This window comes from Monodelphis domestica, chromosome 2 (assembly GCF_027887165.1).
Source record: "Monodelphis domestica isolate mMonDom1 chromosome 2, mMonDom1.pri, whole genome shotgun sequence".
NCBI classification, from domain to species: Eukaryota; Metazoa; Chordata; class Mammalia; order Didelphimorphia; family Didelphidae; genus Monodelphis; species Monodelphis domestica.
Window position 1 is genome coordinate 386,725,962 of NC_077228.1, and position 25,413 is coordinate 386,751,374.

The 25,413-nt window shown below is 34.1% G+C and overlaps 1 protein-coding gene across 2 annotated transcripts in view; it reads right to left on the bottom strand.

Moving 5' to 3' along the window:
• Positions 1 to 452: 452 nt before the first annotated feature.
• The window catches only part of CEP85L (centrosomal protein 85 like), a 156,858-nt gene continuing 131,897 nt past the window's right edge, over positions 453 to 25,413 (bottom strand). For both annotated transcript variants that reach the window (XM_007484484.3, XM_056818682.1), the window contains exons 7-13: positions 24,222 to 24,374; positions 23,089 to 23,243; positions 19,875 to 19,992; positions 19,254 to 19,304; positions 9,148 to 9,255; positions 8,644 to 8,869; positions 453 to 5,201 (exon numbers count right to left, since the gene is read on the bottom strand). In XM_007484484.3, the coding sequence (XP_007484546.1) occupies positions 5,038 to 5,201; positions 8,644 to 8,869; positions 9,148 to 9,255; positions 19,254 to 19,304; positions 19,875 to 19,992; positions 23,089 to 23,243; positions 24,222 to 24,374 (975 nt within the window). In that variant the 3' untranslated portion in view covers positions 453 to 5,037. The remainder of the gene's footprint in view (positions 5,202 to 8,643; positions 8,870 to 9,147; positions 9,256 to 19,253; positions 19,305 to 19,874; positions 19,993 to 23,088; positions 23,244 to 24,221; positions 24,375 to 25,413) is intronic.

Genomic DNA, 25,413 nt, shown 5'->3' on the forward strand with positions numbered 1-25,413 from the left:
CCCAAATGGCAAATAGGCAATGCCAGAGTTTACTGTCCCCAGGTAACATGTTTCAGAACTTCCTACCTGTGGAACTTGAGGTAAGGAATAATAACCACCATGACCAATCCCACCTTTACATGGTGCTTTCAGGTTCACATAACACTGCTCACAATCCTGTGAGGTGAATAATTTTTATTAATTGAAGCTCAATGCAGTTCAAGTGATTTGATCAAAGATATATAAGGTTCAAGACCATCTATGAATTCAAAACTTCCTTACTCTGGGTCTGGAGACATAAAATAGCTTTCACGAAGTACAGGTTTTTCTGTGTTTTATTTTCATAGAAAAAATATTCAAAAGGGAACCAAAGTAAGCTTCTTGTCAATATGCATTTAAATTTGGGAGTTTCAAAGGAAACTCCTAAATCACCAATTAAATTTTCATATCAGTTAATCAAAGGAAGCAAATACTTTTGTAAAAAAATTTATTTCTCTGTAAATACAAATCCAAACATCAACAAACAATAATCCAGTGGAAAAATACTAGCCATTAACATTGAAAACTTTCTTTTTTATTTAATAAATAGAACTTTGGCATTCAAAATTCTAGCTGTAAACCCTATTTTTTAAAAATATAAAACCCCCCCAAAAAACACATACACACACACAAAAAAACCCAAAACCCAAAACAACAACAACAACAAAAAAACAACCCCTTTACACAAAGAGGCAAGAATGACAGGCCTAAAGGCATAAGCCATCCAGTGGCTTCACTTCCTTTTTACAATGACTGCATTTCAATTAAGTCATGACAACTGTATTTACACATGAGGTATTCTGAATGGTTCAAAAATTGAACCCAATTTACTAAAACTACCAGTCATAGAGACTGATCTAATAATACACACTGCTGTGCTTTTAATATAACTGCTTAGCACCCCACTTCTCCTCACACCTATGCAATACTGAAATTGATAAATACAAATTAATACATTCTGATGGAGATTCCTGCTCACTTCAAAGGGGTCAAGAGCTCAGCTCCAGAGACAAATGCCTAGGACCTACCACCACATTTATTAAATATTTCTCCTTGTTAGGAGAAAAAAAAGCTTAAGAAAGTCTAATTAGAGAAGAAACAAGGTGCAGTAATTATTGACATTCTTATAGCTTATATAAAATGGAAATGAACATGTATGTACTGCAGGCAAAAAGGCACAAGGGTGCTGACTGTATACAATTGTGGAATTAATATTGCTAATGAGTTATCGATCTAGAATAATAACCATGTTCAATATTAATATTTTAAAAGGATAATTAGTTCCCAAAATTTATTTTCCCCAAGATAAATGCCTTCATGGAATAACAAGATTATAGATAAGCAAAATTCCATAGGAACATCTCTAGGGGTTAGAACAGGTACAGCTTTCTCTTTATACACTAACTTGGAAAGCTTTTCTCTTACTTGTAGAGAATAGAAACAAACTTGTCAAAAATGGAAAGAGAATTAACTTTGGCTCTTGTGGCTGCATCTACTGGCAGTTTCAAATTGTTTAGCCTGAGTGTGGGGGTCATTCTAAGAATTGCTTATTACTTTAATTACAAATATACAATGATACAAACCAATACAACATATGCCAATAATGCAAGCTCTATGAGTGCCGAAGCACTACTACACTATGTAAATACACATACAGTTTGGGGCCTCAGCTATTCTTTGCTCAAAGAACAATTACTGATATTTTAATGTACATTTTCAATACAGTAACTCTTGGTTAAAAATACTCTCACCAATTCCTACAAATTAGTCACAAAGCTATACAAAGGTTAATAATTAAGCCCACTAAGACAGAACTGTACAGTATCCATTATCAACTTTTTTTCCAGCCCTTGAGATTATCTCTTAATAGTTAATGAAGAAAACTACCATGACTAAAGCAGTTTTCACAAATTGTCCAGGGTTAAAATTGGTTTCACTAAATTATACCGTTGTTAATACTAAGCAACCTCGTTACATATGTGAAATGGGACCACAAAATGTTTTCATCCAGGTAAACAATCTAACATATCTTACACCATCATCAAAGCTTATTTTTCTTCCAATCTGACAGGCAATTATTAATGAATGCAACTTTGCCAAGAGCTCAATAATACCAAAGAGTATTTGGTGACATCAAATGAAAGGCAACTATTGTGCCTGTGAGGTCAGGTAATTTGATATGCAGAGATTAATTTATGCCTCTGGCCATTTATCCCCTCCCCATTTTAAAGTGAAGGAAGGAGATGAAATTTACACTTCAAAAATCAAGTGACCAATATTTAAAGGTAAATACAGTCTTGAGTATTAAAAAGTCCTTCCCTAAGGAACAAGCATATTTACAGTCATTGAAAGGGTTTTTCCACACTAAAGAGAATCTTCAAAGTAGACTAAATTTTAATTTTGATTTTTTTTTTGCTTTTCATATACCATTGCGAACATTTCCAATTTCAAAGTAATATTATTTAAACAGGTTAAAAGCATTTCTGGCTGGCCCAACTGACTCTTTTCCTGGCATTTCATAGTAAAAAACAAAAATCAAAACCCAAAACCCCACTTTTTTTAAAGTGTGGAAGGAAAGGAGCATGACATTCTTTAAGAATAGTCTAGATGGTTTAAATTCTACAACTGAAGGCAAAAGTACTAGTTTGTCATATTTCCATTAAATTTCTTTTTTAAGTCCTCACCATAAAGTTACTTTAGTGCAAAGTAATTATACACCTTAGAACACTAACTTATTAAAATAATAATGCCCTGAAAAAGATTTCATTGCAAGTAAGCCAGATGAATAAACAAACCTAAAAAAGCTTCACCGTAAGGTTTAAAAAAAGAATATCAATAACTTAATAAACAGCATAGAAAATATTTAAATGACATTATTTGGTGACCTAAATTGCTGATTGTCTACCCCAAATCCGGTGACTTTCCCTTTCCAAGAGCTAGGAACAGCCTGTCCGAAGGGGATATACTTAATTTGCTTTACCATCAAGGGATTTTCACCAATGCCAAGAATTTCAGTTTTCTGGAATAGAGAAGTAATTTAACTATTTTTCACTATACTTCCCACCTTTGAATCAGCTATTTAGATACAAATTTATTACTTTAGTGCCTTATACTACAGGTGTTGGGTTTTTTCCCTTAGAAATACATATCAAACACATTATTCACTCTGGTGCCTATATCACTCCATGCTATTTTGAGCTGCAGAAGGTGACATCATTACTGCACTGAAAAAATGATTCCTTAGTGACTGAAAGTTAGTATCTCCTTAAATCACCTCAGTTACTAGCAAGGGAGTATTTTATACAGGCAGCAGGCAGAACCCCAGTTGAATATATTAAAACCGTTACTTGAACTAAAGCTGTAGAATATTTTATATATGAGGCCTGTCTCTAAAAGTAATGTAACTGATAATTTAAAAAACTGAAATTCCATCAGATTATATACATGAAAATGAATGTTGTCTTTGAAAGCAGCCCAAGTGGCAACATAGCTATTCTAAAGACTTGCTTAAAACATCTGTGGACCACTCTTTGCTTTCAAGTTAGTTTGAGGGCCATACAATACACTTCAATTATATAGTTTTTACCCCCCCAAAATTCACTATTATCTTTCTAGAAACCACATTCAGGTCTAAATAACTTTTTCATCATTTCCTAAGCTTAAACTCATCTTCCCTCCAATAAAGAAGATTTTCCACAATAAGGTTATTCAAAGAAGTATGTGCAACAGACTCTGAAGACAATGTCAAAAGATTATTTTCAAAAGCATGTTAATAATGGCTGAATTTTTGGATTAAGTGCATAATGTTAAATTAATTTGGATGCCTAAAATTCAATTATGCTTATTAAAAAGTATTCATGTTTTATATGGTTTAAGTTAGAGAACTAGCATGATCCTGCCAATACTTTAAATGAGGAGCTGCAACTTTGTGCAATAGACAAAAGAAAACAACTCAGTATGGATTGTATCTTCTTTGTGTAACAGAACAAATACTGAATGAAGATTGCAGCTCACTCTACTGAGGCAGACATGAAAACTTTAGATTTTTAAGAATTAGAATCAATGCTAGTGTTCTTCATTTCCCTTTGTGGTGCTCACCTGTAGCTTTTATGGATTCTTAACTATAAAAAAAGCTTTATGTTCACAATGTTCTTTTCAGATACATAACATATTACCCCCATCCCGGCCTTCCCAAAGAAAAAATGAACAATACCAGCACAAACTAAAGTTAAATATTCCCTTTGCTGGAAAAGGATACAAAATGCTAGCAAACTCACTCATGATGGTGAAAAAGAAATGTTTTTATCATATCAAACTTTTCCATCTTTACTAGGTAGCTTGAAAGCATACTAAAAAGTAGTTCATTTGTCTAGATACCACTATTAAATTCTAATTCCTAAAATGGCATCTTTTAACAGCATGATTGTTCTAACTGTATAAGCATCTTCCATACCCCCTCTACCCCTTTCAGATGTTGTAAATCTTGCTTTGTTCAGTCCTCAAGCATCCTAAATGTGCAATACAAACTTAACTGGAAGGAACAACAAATGCACACACAATCATTACCTTCCTTGGAACATTTGTTCTAACTCCTAAAACCTTTATAAACATTAAAATGCTAAGGGGCTTAAAGAAAAAAAAAACACCCTGCTTCTTTATCTGAATAGCACTCTTCACAGCTTGGTCCAATAATCAGTAGTTTGAATAGAGATATTTTTCTTGTAGACTTTACCATACTTTTCAAATGGTGATTTGATTCATGTGATCTTTTTTAAAGGGTTTTTTTTTTTTTTGGGTGGGGGAGTTGGGTGGGGAGAGGCTTGATTCAATGAGTTCAACTGATAATTATTCCCAGCCCCATCCTTCCCTACTCAAAAATCTAAGAATACCAGATAAATCCATATGCAGGCCAAAAAGAAATTCAATCTTCCAATATGACTCCTGAATAGAAAGATGAAGAATAGTTAACACAGCAGCATTAAGCAATGAATCATTATTGCTGTGGGACTAATCACTTTATCATTGAGTAATGCAGTTGTCTCCCATGTCCTGAGCATAGCTATCTGATATCAAAGTCCTTAATTCATCGATCTCCTTCCGTAACTGGCACATATCTGATAGTTTTTCGGTTAGTAATTCCGGACTGTACTCCTTTTCACTCTCTTCAGCTGAAGAGCTCAGGGCTGTGAAAATAAAACAAGAAGTAGAGTTTTCCACATTTTCAAAGCTATTTTGGAATTTTCAATTTTATTACCTCCACAAATATAATCCTATACATACCATGTGTTAAAAGAGTCAAAATTAGATATAAATTATGTAGCAATTTTCAATATGTAAAGAATTTAAAACATCATAGCCATTAATTTCACTTTTAGACCCTTAACATTTTATTTCTGTTTTAAATATTTTTCCTAGGGTGCTCAGATATTTGTTAAGTTCCTATTCAGGTATTTGTTAAATGTTTTTGATAAAGTATCTGACAAAATTAGGGTATCTCTGTTGAAAATATGGAGAAATGTGGAATATATGATAGTGGAAACATGTAACGTTCAGAACTGGTTGAAGAGTGGACTCCAAAACTTGTCTCTGTACAAGACTGTTCCAAGGATTTTTATTTGACCCTCTTCTATATAATATTTTTGTTAATAATTTCAATAAAGGTAGAGATAAATTTGCAGATTAAAAAAAGTCACTATCCAAAATTCTATGTGATATGTAGAATCCAGAAAGATTTTGACAAGATAAATATTATCTCTGGCTGCATTGAGATGCACAGCACCCAAAACAAAGAGGTGACAGCCAAAGTGTACATAGCTCTGGTCAGCACACATCTAAGCTGTCTTGTTCAGTTCTGTACACTACACATTAGGAAGGACACTGATGAGCAGCAAGCAAAGTGCTGAGAGGGAACTGAGAATTAGCCAAGAAGAATCTTGACAAGAACTAAGGGTATTTATCCTAGAGATGATTTAAGGAGATATAATAGGGATTAGACTTATTCTTCTTAGTGAAGGTCCTAGAAAGATTTAGGCTTTCTATAAATAAAAAGTTGCTAATGACTACAGCTGTCTAAAGGTGGGATGGACTACCCCAGGACACAGTAGGTTCCCATTTACTAAAGGTCTTTAAGCAAAAGTTGAGCTTCATGCCCACTTCAAGATGAGCAGGAAACAGGAATTCTTGCTCAGACAGAAGTAGAATGAAATGTCCTCTTTGGCTCCTATTCTAACTGAAAAATCTGTGATGCTCCACATGTACTCTACTACTATGCAATGTATTAAAAATTGAGAAGAGAACATACTTCTATATTCTCTTCCCACACTCCAAGCAGCTGAATGAGGTCCAGGATAAGAGACATCTATGCAGAGTGAGTAAGTCTGACATGGAAGCATCTTACCTCTTAAAATACTTCAAGTTACATTGGGTTTAGTGACATCAAAAATGTTAACTTCCAAATTAGCCAAGTTATTCCCATCTCATTGAAATAAAAATTATAAGGCAGAGTGGGAGAACAGAGAGAATAATGGTCTTAGAGTCAGAAAGATGAGTTTGAAACCTAACTGTGAGTCATGAGGCCAAGAGAAATATAAAAATCACCTTTTAAAGTCAATTTCCTTATAGCAGTAAGATGGAGACTTAAACAAGTTCAACTGCTCGTCTAACAGTCATGTCATAAAATTGCTTTGTAAACTTTAAGTTGATCTAAAAAGGGGTTATTTTAGTCACAGTTCAACTGTGGATTTTCACCACTCAATAAGAAGAGGTCAATGGACTCATTCTAAAAGAGAGGATTACTTGATTTCTAACACAGAGATATGGCCCTTCATCAATTGAGTTCATTATTTGGGGGCTCTTAATCATTTACTCCAGCATTCCTCAGCTTATGTGCAGAAAAATAAGAATTGCTCCCTCATGTTAATTATATCATATTAATCCAACCAATCCCAAATTTAAGTTGCAGACTCTTTTGGCTTTCATTTATATATCTTACCCCACACATCATTGTCAGTACTAATGGCTACTTATTGTCTAGTACATGATGAATAAACATTATGACTAACTTGTCTATTCTATTTCACATCCTGTAAGTTTCAAGATCTATATATACTATAAACCATTTATTGCCATTGTGACAAAGGTTTGATAAGATAAGAAGATCAAGGAGGGAACTAATGATACAGATTAAGGCCTGGGCAACATTTGAATTTTTTCCTCAGTGGCCTCTGGCACAACACTATGTAGAAGGAAAGTGATTGGCCCACTACAGCATATTCTTCTCCCTCCACACACCCCTTCCAAAAAGTATATTTATAATACTAAAGAAATATCCAAATACTCTTTGGGTCTAGAAGGCTACAAAAATACAAATGTCATCCTTCGAATGAAAGAATACCTTTATTTCCTCCTCCTTGACGACTTAATTTTAAGCTTCTGTAATTTCCCTGAAAGAAGTCCTCCCCATACAGCTTAGTGGAGAGTCTTTGTAAAATACTACAACCAAAAGCTTCATCCCCTTGTAGTCAACTTGGTGATAAGCTTCTCCAAACATAACTATGCTGAACCTCTAATAAGAATCACAGATTTTACTGGAATCACAACACCTATAAATCAAATATTACTACATATTCTATAAAGACACAAGAAGGCTACACTGAGTAGAGAACACTACCACCAAATCTTTAGGCAACAGAATCGAGTTGCCAATTCATTCAATGTGACTTTGTTTTATTTATTAGTTTAGGTCATCAATCCACAAAAGATGGGAAGCTAAATGGCAAATATTCTCAGCCTACTGCTAAAAATTAATAAAATATGTGGAAAAGTTGAGGGCCTTAAACAAGATCAATGGCCATATCAGAACAGAATTCTCATTCTAGTCACCTGGCCTTTGTGGATTATTGACCTTCCACATAATTGTTCTAATAAGTCACAAACGGTCTTGGAGGCAAACAAGTAGATTTCTCGTTCTACCATGTTGAAACTGACTTGAATTCACATCAGCTATGAGACCATCAATGACATGAAAAGTTGCATACTCATCTATAGTCACAGAATAGTTCCTGGGCTAAAAACTTCAGACATTTCAAATTGTGCATGAATCTTGTTGGTTTGATGTCACAATGGTAACATGTAGCACAGCAGAGGCCAAGTGAGAAAAACCTAAAGCTAAGATTGAGGAGATTAAAGAATCATAGAATCTTGGTAAACAGAGTGACCGTAGACATCACAGAGAAAATCTTATTACTTTAAATATGAGGAAACTGAGATCATAAGTTTTTAAGGTATGTTTGAGGTAACAAATGAGCAAGTAGCAGATCTGAGAACTAAAAGCCTACTTACTTTTATATCGGCATCCTATAGGCATGGGTTCTAATCTGATTCTGTTACTGGCTATGAAGCTTTAGAAAGTTAACTTCTATATGCCTCAGTTTCTTTACTACAGATTTTAAGTGATGTATTCACCTTATTTTAAGGATAAAATGTGATTATGTAAAAAATGAACCATTTTGTATTATATAAACCTCAAGTACTATAAGAGAAAACACAGGCTAACTATAAGCTTTTTTGTTCCAGTGGCAAGATTTCCAATTAATAAGAAAAATGCAAGAATAAGCTATTACTTACATCTGATTCCCAGCAATAATGAAAGATTAGGCTCCTTGCCCTGAGCTCTCTGAGTAAGAATACTGCACAATGCTTTCAGGTCAAACAAACAATGGGACATTTCCTTGAACAACTGGTCAAACATGCGTGAATTCAATAGCGAAAATTCAGATGGTTGGTACCGTTTTTCTTGTTTTTCTTGTTTTTCTTCTAATAAAGGAGAATATTCTTCAATTTGTCTTTGGTTCTGTGTTGAGGAAAAGACCAGAGTGAGGAGTGAAATGAAAACAGATAAACAACTAAAAATACAATCATAACAATTAAATAATAAAATATATGGGAGGAAAGTATTAAAACTATTGAATTTCATTTTAGTTGTGAATTTAATAGTAACTGGCATAATGCTATTAAAGATGGACAGCATTCACCAAAAATGTTGTAGATTTTCATTTTCATCTTTACAAAAGGCAGCATTTACTTAATGAAAATAGGTAATCAATATAATCTGAATTTCCTAATACTCACATCAAGTAAAGTTTCTGATAACTTCAATATAGTCTTTTCACTTTCTGCTAGCTTTCCCTCCATTTTCTCAGTTGTCAGTTTCTCTTGACAAAGTTTCTGTTGAGCAGACTGGCAAAAAGATTTTTAAAAAAACATCAAATACGGAAAGTCGAATATCAGACCAAAGCAAGTCAATGAGAATTTTAAATTAATTTTTCCTTTCTTATGGTCCTCCACCTTTCATGTAACCTTTACATCATTCTACATAACCAATTCAAGACTATTATCAGAGGGGTAAGAAACAAAGCTGTTTCTTTTATGAAGAAAGTCTATGTTTAAAAAAAAAAAGTGTATGAAGCCTTAAGCCACTGTTTAAATCTTTTGCTTTTCCATTATCAACACTGTGTCAAATCTTCCCCTCTCTGCATGCACTATTTTCAGAAAGATTTTGCTGTTAAGTTCACAAATTAAAGGCCTATTTTAGATCTTTGAAGACCTATATTCTTTTTTCTAAATTAGGATATGTGTATATAGAAAGGCATGACATGCAGAAACATTAAGTAGTGTTATTTGAAAAATCATCATTACAGCAGCAGGAAGGACACTTTAATAGCATTTGGGTCATTTCTGCTAATTAATTTAATTGTCAGTTATAAACCTTAGAACAATGTGTCACAAAATTTGCAGTAATTAATGAATGCTGCGAGGGCTTTTAATCGACTTCAATTCCTTTCACTGACTATCAAAATCAATACATGTAACAAGTAGGAGAATAACTTTCAAGCTATTTTTATATCTATATTTAGTCTCTTAAAATTCTTTATAAAATGATTACTTGAATATAAATTAATGTATTATGGAGTTTCCCTCCACCTTCATCTCTGGAATAATCATAAACAAAAAAGAATGGATGTTACTACTTATATTAATTATAGGATTGAGGAATATCAATGCACTTCCTCATTCATCTAAATAAGTGATGAATTCAGAGCAGTTCTTAACTTTTTCATGTGCCATGGGCCTGTTAGCATTCTGATAAAATCCATATACCGCTTTCTCAAATGTTTTAAATGTATAAAGTAAAACACACAGGATTACAATGGATTAAAAAGATAGCTAAAAATATATAAAACTATGTATACCCTTATGTTCGGCCACTACCACAACAAGGTCTGTATCTCAAGAGATTTAAAAAAAAAAAGGTGAGGCAGGACCTATTTGTACAAAAATATTCATTGCACCTCTTTTTTTGTGGTATCAAAGAATTGGAAATCAAGGGTATCTCTAAGTGAAGAATAGCTGAACAAGTTGTGGTAAAAACTTATAAAGGAATACTATTACATCATAAGAAACGTCAAATAAGATATTCACCAAAAAAAAAAAAGGAAACATGTATATGAAGTGATGTAAAGTAAAATGAGCAGAACTGAAAGAACAATGTAAACAGAAAGAGCAATACTCTTTCACGAACAACTATTAATTACCTAGTGTAAAAGGGGAAGGGGTTTTGGGGATGTAAAAGACACCAGATGTATTGTGTTGGGCCAGTATCAGATTTGGGAATCTGTTTGGGAAGGCCAACAAAACCTAGCCAGTCAGAGCCTGACTCTAATATGACACACACAGATCACTCAATGAAATGGGAAGTAGTTTTAATAAAAAGGAATGAGGTAGAAGGGTATGGCATAACCTAAACCTAATTGTTCTAACTAATAACCCAGGATCTGATATCTCTTCACAGAGATTTCTTGAGAGTGATTTTCGTACTCTAATCTTCCCTAACTGCCTAAATTCCCAGTCCCTGATCTTGGCTAAACTAAACTAAACACCCCCTAAGCTGGTTTTAAGGAAAAGGCCTGTGTCAGCCTGATAGGACCCAGGGAGGGTCCCAGATACAAAAGGACCCAGGCCTGGTCTCACAATCAGATGCCAGATGGTTCAGGATCACCATGCAGTAGATAAAAACAGATCAGCCAGGGCAGCAGGGCAGCAGGGCAACAGGATAACAGGATAGCAGAGCAGTAGGGCAGCCGGACAGAAAGACAGGATAGGGAATTCAGGGTGGTATAGGGTAAAGCAGCCTGTCCCTTCAGGTCAAAACCAGAGAAAGACCCCTAAACCTCAGTTAACTCTCTCTCTCCCTTCCTTTCCCATTCTAGAATTCTCTCCATTAGTCTCATGCCTCTGCAAACTTGCTCTAATCCTCTCTTCCTTATAACACTTAAGTTATACTCAGCAATACAGTGATCCAAGATATTCACAGAGACCCATGAAGAGAAATGCCATTCACCTCCAAAGAAATAACTGAAGGAATTGGAATGCAGATCAAAACATAACATTTTTTGCTTTCTTTTCGGATGGGGGAGGTGGGGAAGAGGACGGGTTGTTTGAGATATCTTCCACAAAATGACTGATCTAGAAAAATATTTTATGATTGTACATTTAAATTCTGTATCAGATTACATTGCTTATCATCTCAGAGAAAAGAGAGGGATCAGAAGGAGTAAGGGGTAAGCAAGAATTTGGAACACAAAATTCAAAACATAAAAAAGTTAATTGTTTTTCCAGGTAATTAGGAAAAATAAAATATTTTTATTTATAGTTTGTTTTTAAACTTGAACTCCAAGTTGGAATTGTTTGCATTCAAAGATTTATAAAGAAAATACAAACATTTTTAAAGACTCACATATTGTGATCCACAGGAAATCTAATACAACAAAGTTTTAATAATTTGGCAAAAAAAAAAAACAGCTATCCAAGATTACATGCATATGCAAAGCATTCTACTATCAAGGTGGCTCAAAGGATAAAGAGCCAGGCCTGGAGTCAGGAGGTCCCAAGCTCAAATCTGGCCTCAAGTATTTCTTAGTTGTGTTGTATGACCCTGTGCAAGTCAGTCACTTAACCCCAACTGTCTGGCCCTTTACTGCTCTTCTGGCCTGAAAAGTGATATTTAGTATCCATTCTAAGACATATGGTAAAGAACTTTTTTTAAAAGAAAAGGAAACCGCTTCAGTGAGCTTATTATAACTTGCTCTTCTTAAAGATTTAAAATCAGATTTTTAATGGTTTAAAATAAGTGTGCAATACTGGTAACTGTGCATAGTTTTCAATTCAGTATGGTGTTGAATTTATTCAGTACATTGTAAGGCAAGACCATTTGTGGTTAATATTAGCATATATGACTACCCATTCATTATCTGATCTGTATTCAATCTTCTTTTGATCAAACAAGAGGAGTTATCTGGTGGTGTTATTGCTGGAAGTCATAAATAGGACAATTGGATTTGGGTGATACATCAAGAGTCAAGGGCACTTTGCAAAAAACAATTTAAAAGTGGAAAAGACCATGTGCATGAGATACCCACCCCTGAAGAACCAACTGATATATGATTTCTAACAAAGAAAGCTATTTTGATAGATATTACACTTTACCTGAAGCACCAATGTTTCTCCATTCTGAGCTATATAAAAACTGCATGAAATTTTTTTTTTCATCTACCAAGCCTAAAAGTCTCACCAGACTCAAATGTAATATAATTTGAACATGAAGTCAGAGCTCTATGAATTATGATTATTAAAGCAAAACATCATGCCATTTCTTATCATTTTTTTAAAAAGAGCATTCCTAAATTAATTTCTTGAAGCCTTCTGACAGCATATGAATCCAATGTACTAAAAGTTTTTAGTTATTGCTTAATTGTACTAGATAGATAGACAAATAAAGATTTTATTTTTCTCAAAGATTTCATTTGTCATTGATCACTAATTAAAAATTTTTAAGAGTTGCAAATTAACTTATTCAGATATCCATTTTAAAAGTATTATAATGAGCATTTTAAAGCATTATTATTGGTGAAATTTCTAGAAATAAGGCACAGTGACTAGTGCTGGACTTGTAGCTAATAAATCATAAATTTGAATCTTATCTAAGACATTTAGAAGTTGTTTGACCTTGCAGGTCACTTTAAATTTCAGTATCAGTTTTCTCATCTGGAAAATGGAGATAATAAAAGTGTCTATCTCTCAGTTATTGAAGGTCAAATGAGATAATCCATACAAAGTGTTTTTCAAATCTTAATGCACTATATAAATGTTACTTGCTATTATTATTTGTTCATAAATTAAATGAATATTCCCTTAGGGAATATTCTGGAAATAATTTATATATAGGTTGATAATTTAAGATACTAACTAAAATGTGTCAGATATTTCTAAGACTAAAAACATTAACTTTCTAAATATCACTGATTTCCATTTGCCTTACATTCCACATCTTAATAGTCTATTTACAAACAAATTTACTAAGTTATTAGATACAGATATTTATTTGAATAATTATTTCCTATATAACTGAAATGTGAAAATTTTGAAGTAAAAATCTGGGTAGGTTAACACCTCTTTTCCTTTATTAAAGGGCTCAAATGACACAGCATTAAGTTTAACTTGGATAACAATTCTATGCAAGCTTATTCTTCCATTTAAGAGGATACTTTCAGGAAAATATGTCCCCAAAGTTTACATTTTCTGTTAAGATTATCTTACTGTGAGTTCTTCTCAAGTGTGTATGCGCTTGTGTAGTAAATATGTTCCATTTTTACTTTTCCTCTCCATCCAACCCAGCTAGCCTAGTTAAAAAGCTCTTGAAGCCAACAACTGCACTATGACTTCTGAGACACCCTTTATATCATCAAAATTAATAATAAAAATTACTGAGCATGGAATGTATTTCATTGAAATATGTGAAGCATTTTCAAAAATTAAAATATATTACTATATCTTCAAAGTGTTTGCCAGTTGATGACTTCTGCCCTTACCTCTAGCAGAGGTAGTTTCTCTAAAGTTCACTCTCTGTTCCCAACAGAAAATGGTTGGAGACCATATGCCCATGTCACTATTTCCCAAAGTTGCCATGGTTCTGCCATCTGCTTTCTCTTATTTTGCATGTCAAACTCTAAGTACCACTTGGATTTTCTATTTGTCTTGAAACTGAATACCCCCTTATATGTTAAAATGTAAAATCCTTAAGAATAGAGGCAAGCTTGCTTTTCTATTGGCATCCCCGACACTCAGGACAGTACTTGGCAAATACTAAGTACTTAATAAATGCTTTTCCATTCAATCCAAAAGCATAATATTAATAATAACAAAAATTATAATATTTTAAAGTTCATATTTATATAACATATTATGGTTTCCAAAGTGTTTTTTCCACTTTGTGTCATTTTGATCTGAACAATAACAAATCTCTCTAAAGTGGGTAAAATGATTCTGAATTTTATAGGTAAGAAAACTTGAGGTAAACAGAGGGTAAGTGACTTGCTCAGTCATAAGGATAATCAGCATATGCATCAGGATTTGAACACTGGTCTTTCTGATGCCCATTCTTGTACTGTATTTACAATGCCATCAAGATACAACTAATCTCACACATGAAACAAAACTTAAATTTTAGTTCTATCTACATTTATTTTAGCCTTCTTTTTTCCTTCTTTTAACTGGGTTCATGCTGAAGTCAAGATTTAAGATTATACTCTTACTAGTTTTTAAAAAGGAAAAGAAACTCATTATCATGATAACAGTTCCTTGAAGTAAGAGTATAAATTTCCTTTTAAATGACTGGAGGACAGTCACAAACATCTGCATAAAAGTATCCTACAAAAAAGTTTTATTCCTCTAAGATGTGCTTAATGAAAAATCAAGGGTTGTTTTTTTTTTTTCACATTCTAAGAACTTATTTGGTTGCTGTTGTTGATGTTTTAAGTAGAATAGTGTAAGAGAAGAAAATCGGATTCAGCATGCAAGAAAAAAAGCAACCCAAGTGGGGAAGGAGCAAGGGAAGACAGAATTCTGGGAAAGAACAGAAGAGCTGAGAAGATTAAAAAGCAGTTACTTCACTTCTCTTTGGGCACTCTCCAAGTGAAATCTGAGGCAGAAAAAGGAGTGGATAGGACTTTCACTATAAAGCCATCCACCCAAAGAAGACTTTCCTCTCCATCCCCTAAAGTTGTTCTTGAACTTTATACTACAAACAGGGTAGAAATCAGGACAGCTCTCTCAACTGACCTAGGAGGGTCAGGCAAGCATCCTGATCCTTCAAGATTTTGGGAAAGGGGTCAGTTGTTAGCTGTTAGGTATCTCCTACTTCCCATTTCCCACTTCCCTATTCAACAACCCTATTCACCCTGTCTTGTGTGTGCCCCTTTAGAATAAATAGTTATTCTTCAGATCAAGTGCCTGCCTCATACTATTCGGAGAGAGGGATCTGAAGCTTGGGGAGAAAGGTTGTATTTTCTCCTCAAGGAGGGAGAATCAGTTTCTGTTCTTGACTTTACATTCAACTCAGTCATATTCTATTTGTTCCACAGACAACTTGAGCTGTCCTCACTAGGGAAAGAGGGGAGGGGGAGAGGGGGGGGGGGAACGACACTAATCTCGCCCCCTCTCCATCTTCTGACCCCATTCCACCTCCCTCACTCTCTAGTCTCAAAGTAGAGGTAGTGGGTGGCTCCTTTCCCCATCCATTACAGCAGCAAGGAGAGAGCATGCTGGAGAACTATTACAAAGTCAAGAGTCAGAACATGGAATATCTCTTGTAAGGAAGAGGAATTAGGCCAAGATACATGAGTATTCAGAGGGAAGTAAAATGAAGAAAACTGGAAAAACAGAAAGGCACAGGTTATGAAGAATTTTTTGTAAAAATTAAAAAATATCTATTTTCTCTCCTATCCCCTTCCTAACCAATTTACAAGGGGGAAAAAAAAACTCTTAAAGCAAAACCTATGATTCTAATAATTTCTGGCCTTTTAAGGACTTAGCCTTGAAGAACAACCTAAAGGAGTTTAAGAGTACAAGACAAAGATTTTTAGGTTGAAGAATAAAAACTATGGGAAAAAGTTAAAGGAACTATTATTTTTTTGTTTTTCAGTCACATCTGACTCTATATGACTGACCTCACAGACTCTTTGTCCATATGGCTTCCTTCTCCAGGAATAACTAGTAAGTGACTGAAGCTGAATTTGAACTCAAGATTTTCCCGACTCTAAGCCTGGTGCTCTAATGAATGCACCAATTAACTGCCCTTAAGACTATTTCATCTGGAGAAATTTTACAATTTTATTTTAATATGTCCTTAAATAAGATGGCAAGGTATAGCTAGATGGCTCAATGGATACAGTCAGGACATCCTGGGTTCAAATTTGGCCTCAGGCACTTTCCAACTGTATGACCCTGGGCAAGTCACAACTCCTACTACTCATCTGCTTAAGAACTGGTACCAAGTATTGATCCTAAGAAAGAAGAGTTTATAAAGGGGGAAAGGAAAAGGGGAAAAGAAAAGGGGGAGGAGGAGATGATGACATTCCATAGCTTTCCACTTCCAATTAACTAAAAGATAAAGATTCAAATCAAGTTTAGACATAAAACATTGGAACTGAGTTATAAAAGGGGTCTGTGGAAGCTCCTCTAAAGTCTTTTGAAATCATATAAATTTCCATTAGCCTTGAATAAATAGTTGGGATCCTGTTATGAATAACAGAATCACAGAATAACTTTAAGGAGTTGAAAGGGATTTTAGAACTATCAAACAAGTAATTGTAGCATAAATTGTTTTTGCTACAGGGTTACTACCAAGTGGTTGACCCTTTCACTGGCAAAGATCTCAGTATCTCATGAAGCAGTCCAGCCCATTTGTGGACAGTTTTAATTTTGTTTGAAAGCCTTTCTTTATACCAAGCTAAAATCTACCTGTACTAGAACTCTAACTGAATCCAATCTCCCTATATCACATGAGTACTTCAAATATTTGAAGATGGTGAAAATAACATCCTTTCTCACTTAATCTTCTCTTCTCTAGGCTAACCATTCCTTTTTTCACTCATCTGGTTTTCAGTCCCTTTGCTACCCCTACTATGGACATTCACTAACTTAAAAAAAAATCTCCTAAAACTGTGGCTCACAATGTCTGTAACATAAAAATCCCTCCTAATTTCTGACTTTATAATCATCACTTGCTAAAAATCAATAGAGATGGGTTATTAAATGCATAAGTTAAAATCTCACAATAATAAAACACTTTTATCTCTCAATTACAGAAATTCATACCTAACGAAACTCTAGGATCCTATGTCCTCTCTGCCAAAAGATTACAGTGATTATAACAAATTCAGTTAATAACTCACTAAAAGCATGAAACTTGCTTCTGAAAAATTAATGGGAAGGAATGAAGGCTTAAAATGTATGCTGACTGCAGCCACCATGTTCTTGACAAGGGAGATTTCCATTGTAAAATGGCTTGTGTTACACTGATTAAAGGAAAAACCTAACATATAACTTTTTTTCAATGAGATACATTGAAGTAATTGTTGAGGTGAGTCTTAGAAGAAGCTCAGAGATTCTGACAGTAGGAGATGGAAGGGAAAAGCATTTCAGCCAGTGGGATCAGCCAGTGACAAAGACACTGAATTAGGAGATGGAGCACAATGTATGAAGAACTGAAAATAAGCCAATATAGTTGGATAGTCGAATATGTGGAGTGTCAAATACAAGAGGACTAGAAAGGTTGGAAGTTGAGAAGACCATTAAAAGTCCAAAAGGGGGAGAGAATTGCTTTGTAACTGATCTTACAGGTAACTGGGAAACACATGAATTTCCTTGGGTGAAAAGCGTAGGGAGGAATGGTTTCCTCAGGCTTACTCTTTATGAAAATCACTTTAGCAAATATGGAGTTGATGAACTGAAGTGGGAACAGACTTCAGGCAAGGAAAACAATTTGAAAGCAATCTTGCACTATTTTTCCTTAAGAATTCTAATACCTAGTACATGTGGTACCCTTCATTGCCTAAGTGGTATATGTTATAGATACATAAATACATACACTGTTATAGATACATAGGTAGATACACTGTCAGACAACCAGATGAAAAACATTATTACGTGTCTACAATGCCATGTCCTGTGCAAAGCACGGGGGATACAAAAATGGGTTAAAAAAACCTGCCTGCTTCCAAAGAGCTCAGTCTAATGAGGAGATATAGTCTAAGGGGGAATATAGAATTTGTGAACAAGTTCTAAACAGGATAAATTAGAAATAAACAGAAGAGGATTGATTACTGGAAAGGTTTCCTTTAGAAGGTAAGATTTTTGCCATTATCCACATTCAGAGGAAAAACTGTGGGAGTAGAAACACAGAAGAAAAACAACTGCTTGATTACATGGGTTGAGGGGATATGATTGGGGATGTATTGGGGATGTAGACTCTAAATGAACATCCTAATGCAAACACCATCAACATGGAAATAGGTTCTGATCAAGGATACATGTAATACTCAGTGGAATTGCATGTCAGCTACGGGAAGAGTTGGGGGAGGGGAGGGAGGGAAAGACTATGATTCTTGTAACCAAGGAATAATGTTCTAAATTTACTAAATAAATTAATTAAAAAGAAAAGAAGGTAAGATTGTTAGCTAGGACTTAAAGGAAGCCAAAGAAACCCAGAGCAGTGAAGCAGGTGAGCTTTCCAGGAACTCAGGGGAGCCAATTAAAATGTGTCATCAGAAAGTAGAACACCCATTCCTATTAAAGACACTAGAGATATGTGACCCTAGGTAAGTCACTTTAATCCCCACTGCCTAGCTCTTACCACTCTTCTGCCTTAGAACCAATACTCAGTATTGATTCTAAGATGGAAGGTAAGGGTTTTTAAAAAAAATTAAAAAATAAAAAATAAAAATAAAGTCACTAGAGAACACTATAATGAATGGAACAAAAACCATCAGGGAACAAATGGTATATCAATGGAACAGAATCGGCAAGCAACACAGCAATTTCCATAGCAACTTAAGAGTTCAATACAACAAAAGATCCAAGCTTTGGGGGAAAGAACTCACTGTATGATAAAAATTGCTGGGAAAACTGGACAGCAGTATGCAGAGACTAGACATGTACCAATATCTCAGATCATACACCAGGATAGAGTCAAAAATGGATACTTGATGTAGAAATAAAAGGTGATAACATAAATAAATTGGGGGAACATGGAAAAGTTTACTTGTCAAACTTACAGATATAGGAAGAATTTATGAACAGTAGGACATATTATATTGAAATGAGTATAAAATATTCCTTACCTGAATTTCTAACAACATACTGTCAATCTTATTTTGCTGGCTGGCTATTACCTACATAAATAAAATACAAATCAGTCTACAATCAGTTCATTTCTATTAGTTTGACCAATGCAACACTTTTAGATCTCAATCTCATCTTTGAAAACTTGAATGGGATTATTCCCTTTTTTAAAAAGTATCCTGCAACAAGGTACATTTTGCCTAACAAGTTGCAATAGTTCATTTAAAGTAGCATTTTAATTACATTCAACTTTAAATAACTTCTTAGAAACACTTTTATTCATAGTTGAATAACCTTTTCTAAATATTAATTTTTCTGACCCCTAATTCTAAACCCAATTTGATTTTATATAAAGAACATATGATTAAAACGAAAATTGTTTTGTTTAAGCTGAGAAATAATGTAGTTTTTTTAAACATACTATAATTTCCCCTGCAACTGGAAAAGCTGATTAAATTTCCCTTTCAAAAGAAGAATTAATGAAGAATTAAAAGGAAGAATTACCAAATACAATTAAATTAAGTAAAGAGGATCAATTGCTCTTCCCTTCCCACTCCCACTATTAAGTCAGCAGAACACAACACATTGCTCATATTTATAGTAGAAATATGTTGCCTAACCTTACTGGCCTTCTCGTTTTGTTCTTTGAGTTGCTCATTTTCATCCTGGAGTTGTTTTGCATCTAGTATGGGGAGCCGGATACCATCTTCAAGACATCTTTCAACTTTCTGTTGTAAACTGTATAAAATTTAAAAGACAATTAATGAAAAGAAACTCTAGTGGCTAATTTTTGTCAGGATAGCTAAAACAAGTTACTTCCTTAATGCTTCTGACATTCTGTATAAATTCATACAATTCTGTATCAAAAAAAAAAAAGGAAGAAGAGCTATGAATTAGGAAAGACAGACTATAATTGACTGCAAATACACCAACTCTAGGACAGCTAAAATTTTGAAATTCTTGAATGTCTATGACTCTAAGTATCTAAATGATCATTCTCTCTTCCATTTGGGCTTTCTTATTATCTTTTCTAAACATCATTTTTAATTCCTAGATTATATTTCCCTTCATCTTTACCTATTAGAGTCCTACCTGGTCTTCCATTTTTCAAGGTTCATTACGGAAAACAATTTTCTTCCATGTTGATTAGTTGATTAGCTGTGTCTGATTCTTCACCATCCCTCTTGGGGTTTTCTTGGCAAAGATATTGGAGTGGTTAGTCATTTCCTTCTCCAGCTCATTTTATAAATGAGGAAACTGAGGCAAACAGTATTAAGTGTTTTGCCCAGGGTCACAAATCTAGTAATTGTCTGGGGCTGCATCTGAACATCCTCCCGACTCTAGGGCTAGCACTCTATCTACTGTCACCAAGCTGCCCAAAACCATTCCATGAGGTCTTCTCTAGTCCCTTTAGTGATCTCTTCACTCCTATTTTCTTCTTATGTTCCAACTTTTCTTTCTCCTACTTGAACTATATAATATATAAGCTCTTTAAAAGGAGGAGAAAAATAAAAAAAAATTTAGGAATCTACATACACACACAGATTTTGGATAGTGATATATAAAAAAATTAATCCATCCATACTTTCTACATTATATATCCTGGTCATTTTTCCTCCTACCTAACTCATAAGGGGATGGAGGGGAAAAAAAAGAGGAAGCTCACTTTAATAATTCTTCACTTTGGTACTTATTAACTAGATGACAGTGAGCAAGTCACTTCCTTCTGTATGTAAAATGAGGGGATATCAACTAGGGAAGTAGGAAAAAGTGAATGGTACTATTGGCATGGGTGAAGGGTACAAAGTAAGAACTGCATCTAGTCTCTTACCCTAGCTGTATGAGTACTTCAAAGAACTACAAAGAAACGGGGAAAAAAATGAATCTTCTCTTTCTGGATATCAGTGAATTATTCTCTTTTCTTCTGGCAAATATAACAAGTATGAGTCTGTCTTCTTTTCCAGGAAGGGAAAAAAAATGTCAAATCTAGAATCTACAAGATAAACAATGGTCCTGTAATGCACAATGACATCAACTAGTTAACTTGGCCAGATCACAAATAAAAAATGGCAAAAAAAAAGAGTGTATGAGCAAGAATTTATTTATTACTGATGTTTGTAATACTTTATCACCTGTCATAAAAATGTTTCCACAATCAGTCTAAAAATAAAAGGCATAAATATTTTATGTTCTTGAATGGCTTGCTTCCCCCTAATATAGTATCAAGAGACTATTTCTAAGTATTTTTAGGATTTCAAGAGAAACAAAATCTATTACCAAGCTTACAGCTCTTCAAATGAAAAGACTAGGCAGCTGTGAGAAATTTAAAAAGTGGCTGTACCCAGAAACATGACAAAAGAGCCCTGGTTTTTGGAGTCAGGTTAGAAGATCTGACAAAAGGATACCAGCCAACTAGAATAACAAGGTGATTCTAATAATATTGAAACTAATAGATAAATCTATAGGACCACACTTACTTGTATGATTTTTGTGTGTTTATTTTTCTGAAGCCCTAGGACTCTATGTGAAAGGTATGGCTGGAAATAGTTTGTGTAGAAAAAGACCAGGGCGTTTTGGTGAATTTCAAGCTCAGTATGAGTCAGCAGTTTGAAAAAGCAGTCAAGAAAATTATTGCTGCCTTAATAGAATAGGCTTTAGAATAAGAAAGGTGGCCTTGCTCTTGTCATCTAACATGTTCATCCCTCCCAAATTCATATCATTTGACAAATGTTTAAAACATGCTACCTACACCTTAATTCAACTCTGATAAAAAAGTTGGACAGAACAATTAAGAATCAATCCCTACGGCATGCCACCAGAGATCTTTCATTTTTACATTTAATCGTTCAATTGCCACTTTGGGGGTCCAGTTATTCAAGCAGTTTCTAATCTAGTTCACTATAGGGGACATCTGGTCTGTTTCTCTCCACATTATCCATGAGGATATAAGAATCTTTGATGAATGCCTTACTAAAAATTCAGGTATGCAGTATTTCTCTGATCTATTAATCCAGTTAACTCTGTCTAAAAGATAGTGTGTCATAACCTGTTTTTGGGTAAACCTATGCTAGGTCTTGGTGATCACCAGATTCTCTTTTTAAGTGTTCATGAGGCAATCTTTTAATAACAGAGTCCAGAATTTTTGCCAGGAAGCAATATTAAACCTGTTGGTATTAAATATAATACCATCTGGAGAATTCATGTCTTGCCTTTTTGAAAATATTGGCATTTCCTTATAAATCTAACTTGAGACATCTTTCTGATCATTTTAAAATATTACCAAAAGCTGCTCAGTAATTATAAAAAGGCTCCTGGAATACAGTTTCCGGGTCATTTAGATAGGCTAGGTACTATTTCATTATCTCTTCATTTAACTTGGGCCTTTCTTACCCTATTATAATGCTGGCTTTACTATAAGCAATACAGATCCACTTGGGGTTAGCAAACAAAAGAGACTCAGGCCTAAAAGAAATTGACTAGTTCCCAGAAAACTTGCCCTAACCCACAGTCATAGGAATGTCCCAGTGGCCTTAACCTCATAAAGAAAATGTCAAGAAACTAAGATGAATTACATAGTAAGATATGTAATTGGGTCAAGGATGAAAGACTGAAGGTGTGTATACATGTTGTGTGACAGACACCAAGTAAAAGAATGAGATGTATTAGATTGCAGAAATGGATATAAAAGAATTAATTTGTAAGAAATGGAATCTTTATTAATTTCTCTTGTGAATTCAATTCAATTCAAATGCATGAATTACTTTATCCAAAACTTCAACTTTCATATTTAAAGATAATCTAATATCACAATGAAAAAACCAACAGGTTTCCTACCTTTGAACAGTGGTAACCAATTCTTTCTCTTTCTTCCGCTGACAGGTGAGTTGCACTTCTTTCTCTTCATACTGAGTTCTGATCTCTCCAATTTTTTTCTCCAAGTCTTTTATAGTCTCTTCCAAGTTCTTGTTTTTTTCCTCTAGAATCTGCAGCTAAGAGAAAATATTTATATCACAAAAGTTAAGATGATTTAATAAACAGTTCTCAATTGGAAAAGTTTATTTTGAAAAACATTCTTATGAATAAAATGCATAGGTTAGTTTCATTTTCATGTATTAGAAATTTACCTCTGCTTCATAACAAGGAGAGCTTAAAAGTATGAGAATGGAGTCAGGGTTGGGGAGAAACATCTTATGCAGTTATATAGCTTTCTAAATCAAAAATTCACACTCCAAACACACTCCATTTATACACATTGATACTTCCATGATGAAAAATAGTTTACTATGGAATAAAGGATAGGGTAAGGATTAAGAGGGAGGCAAAGTGAAATACAGATCTGGAAGTTGAAGAATAAAAGTAAGTGAACAGAGGGACTATTGGAAAGGGTTGTGAACAGGAAAGATGGTCTTGAAGGATTTGAGTTAAAAAAAAAAATCCAGATCACTGAGGTTCAAGAATTGTCAGAAATATTTTTAAGGAAAAATTATTTCAAGATAAGAGGTTGGTCACAGAAGCAATTTGGGTAATAACAACAAGCAGACAGGTACAGGCTAGGTGGAATAGTGACAAACAACCTGATAATCTGCTATAAATAAATTATTGGTTTCTAACAGGATTAGGAAAAAAAGAAAAAAGTAAAGAAGCAGTCTTGAGAACAGTTTTAAAAAGCAGGGATACTGAGGGGAAAGAATAAATCTAATTGTTACCGTATAGAATGGAACTGGGCTTCAACAAAAGCCCTATAAGCATTTGGGCCACACAAGTTTATTTGAAAGCAAATTTCTGATACAATAGAAATACTATGCATATAGATGTGAAGCCCATGATAAAGTTTAATCTGACAGGAATTAAATAAATGACATCCAGACAAAAATATTTCACTTAAGTACTTGAATTCATTAATTCTCAAGAAGCTAACCTGGAACAGTTTCAATATTTTATTTTATTCCAATAAAGATCCTCTTTACCTGCTGGCCCTGGTTCTGTACATCATCCAGAGTTGGCAGGTCAGCCAAGTACTTTTCCAAGGTCTCAATCCGTCTTTGTTTCTCTTTGTTTTGTTCAAACTCCTTCTGACATTTCTTCTTCAGGCTACTAATATATCTATCTCTGGTTTTAAGCTAAAAAAAAAAACATATAATTGATATTTATATGAAAGAAATTTGCATTAGAGTAAATCTGCTTAATATTTTGAACTGGAATCAATAATTTCTCAACTAAAGGAAAATCCACTTATTTAATAATAAAATTAGTATAATTAATATGTGTATATATAATATAAAGTAATATTTTTATTTATTTTGTCAACAAATGAGCATAAGCAGAATCAATAAAATGACAAATATTTGCAGAGATGTGCATTTATTTTGTATATTTGTATGTGTATACCAGTTTGTAATATTTGAAGAGAATCATTTCTGAAAATTCAATAATCATCAATAGATGCCATAATAGAAGGAAGAGGAGGAAGAGGAGAAAGAGGAGGAAGAGGAAGAGGAAGAAGAAGAAGAAGAGGAAGAGGAAGAAGAAGAAGAGGAAGAAGAAGAGAGAGAGAGAGAGAGAGAGAGAGAGAGAGAGAGAGAGAGAGAGAAAGAAAGAAAGAAAGAAAGAAAGAAAGAAAGAAAGAAAGAAAGAAAGAAAGAAAGAAAGAAAGAAAGAAAGAAAGAAAGAAAGAAAGAAAGAAAGAAAGAAAGAAAGAAAGAAAGAAAGAAAGAAAGAAAGAAAGAAAGAAAGAAAGAAAGAGCAGAAACAAAAAAAAATGAATTAGGAGATTATCACGACAGTAGTAGAGGTGAGAGGTGGTGTTTAGTAGCCATGATAGGCAAGCAAAGAACAAATGCAAGAGATGCTGCAGGGTAACTGGCAAACTGACTACTGGTAGTGAAGTATAAAAAGACTTGAAGAAGTCTTGGAGATCAACAACCTGGACAAATGAATGAATATGTTGCTCTTAAAAGAAATAGGGACATTTGGAAGAGGCACAGATTTAGGGAAAAAGACAATGAATTCCCTGCTGAATGTTAAATTTGAAGTGCCTTCAGATAAATGAGCAGTAAACAGCTAGAGATCAAGAAAATGATTAAAGACTAGATATATGGGGTTTTTTTTGCGCAGAATGATTCTACAGGAATGGATGGGATCACCAAGATGGAGTTTGAT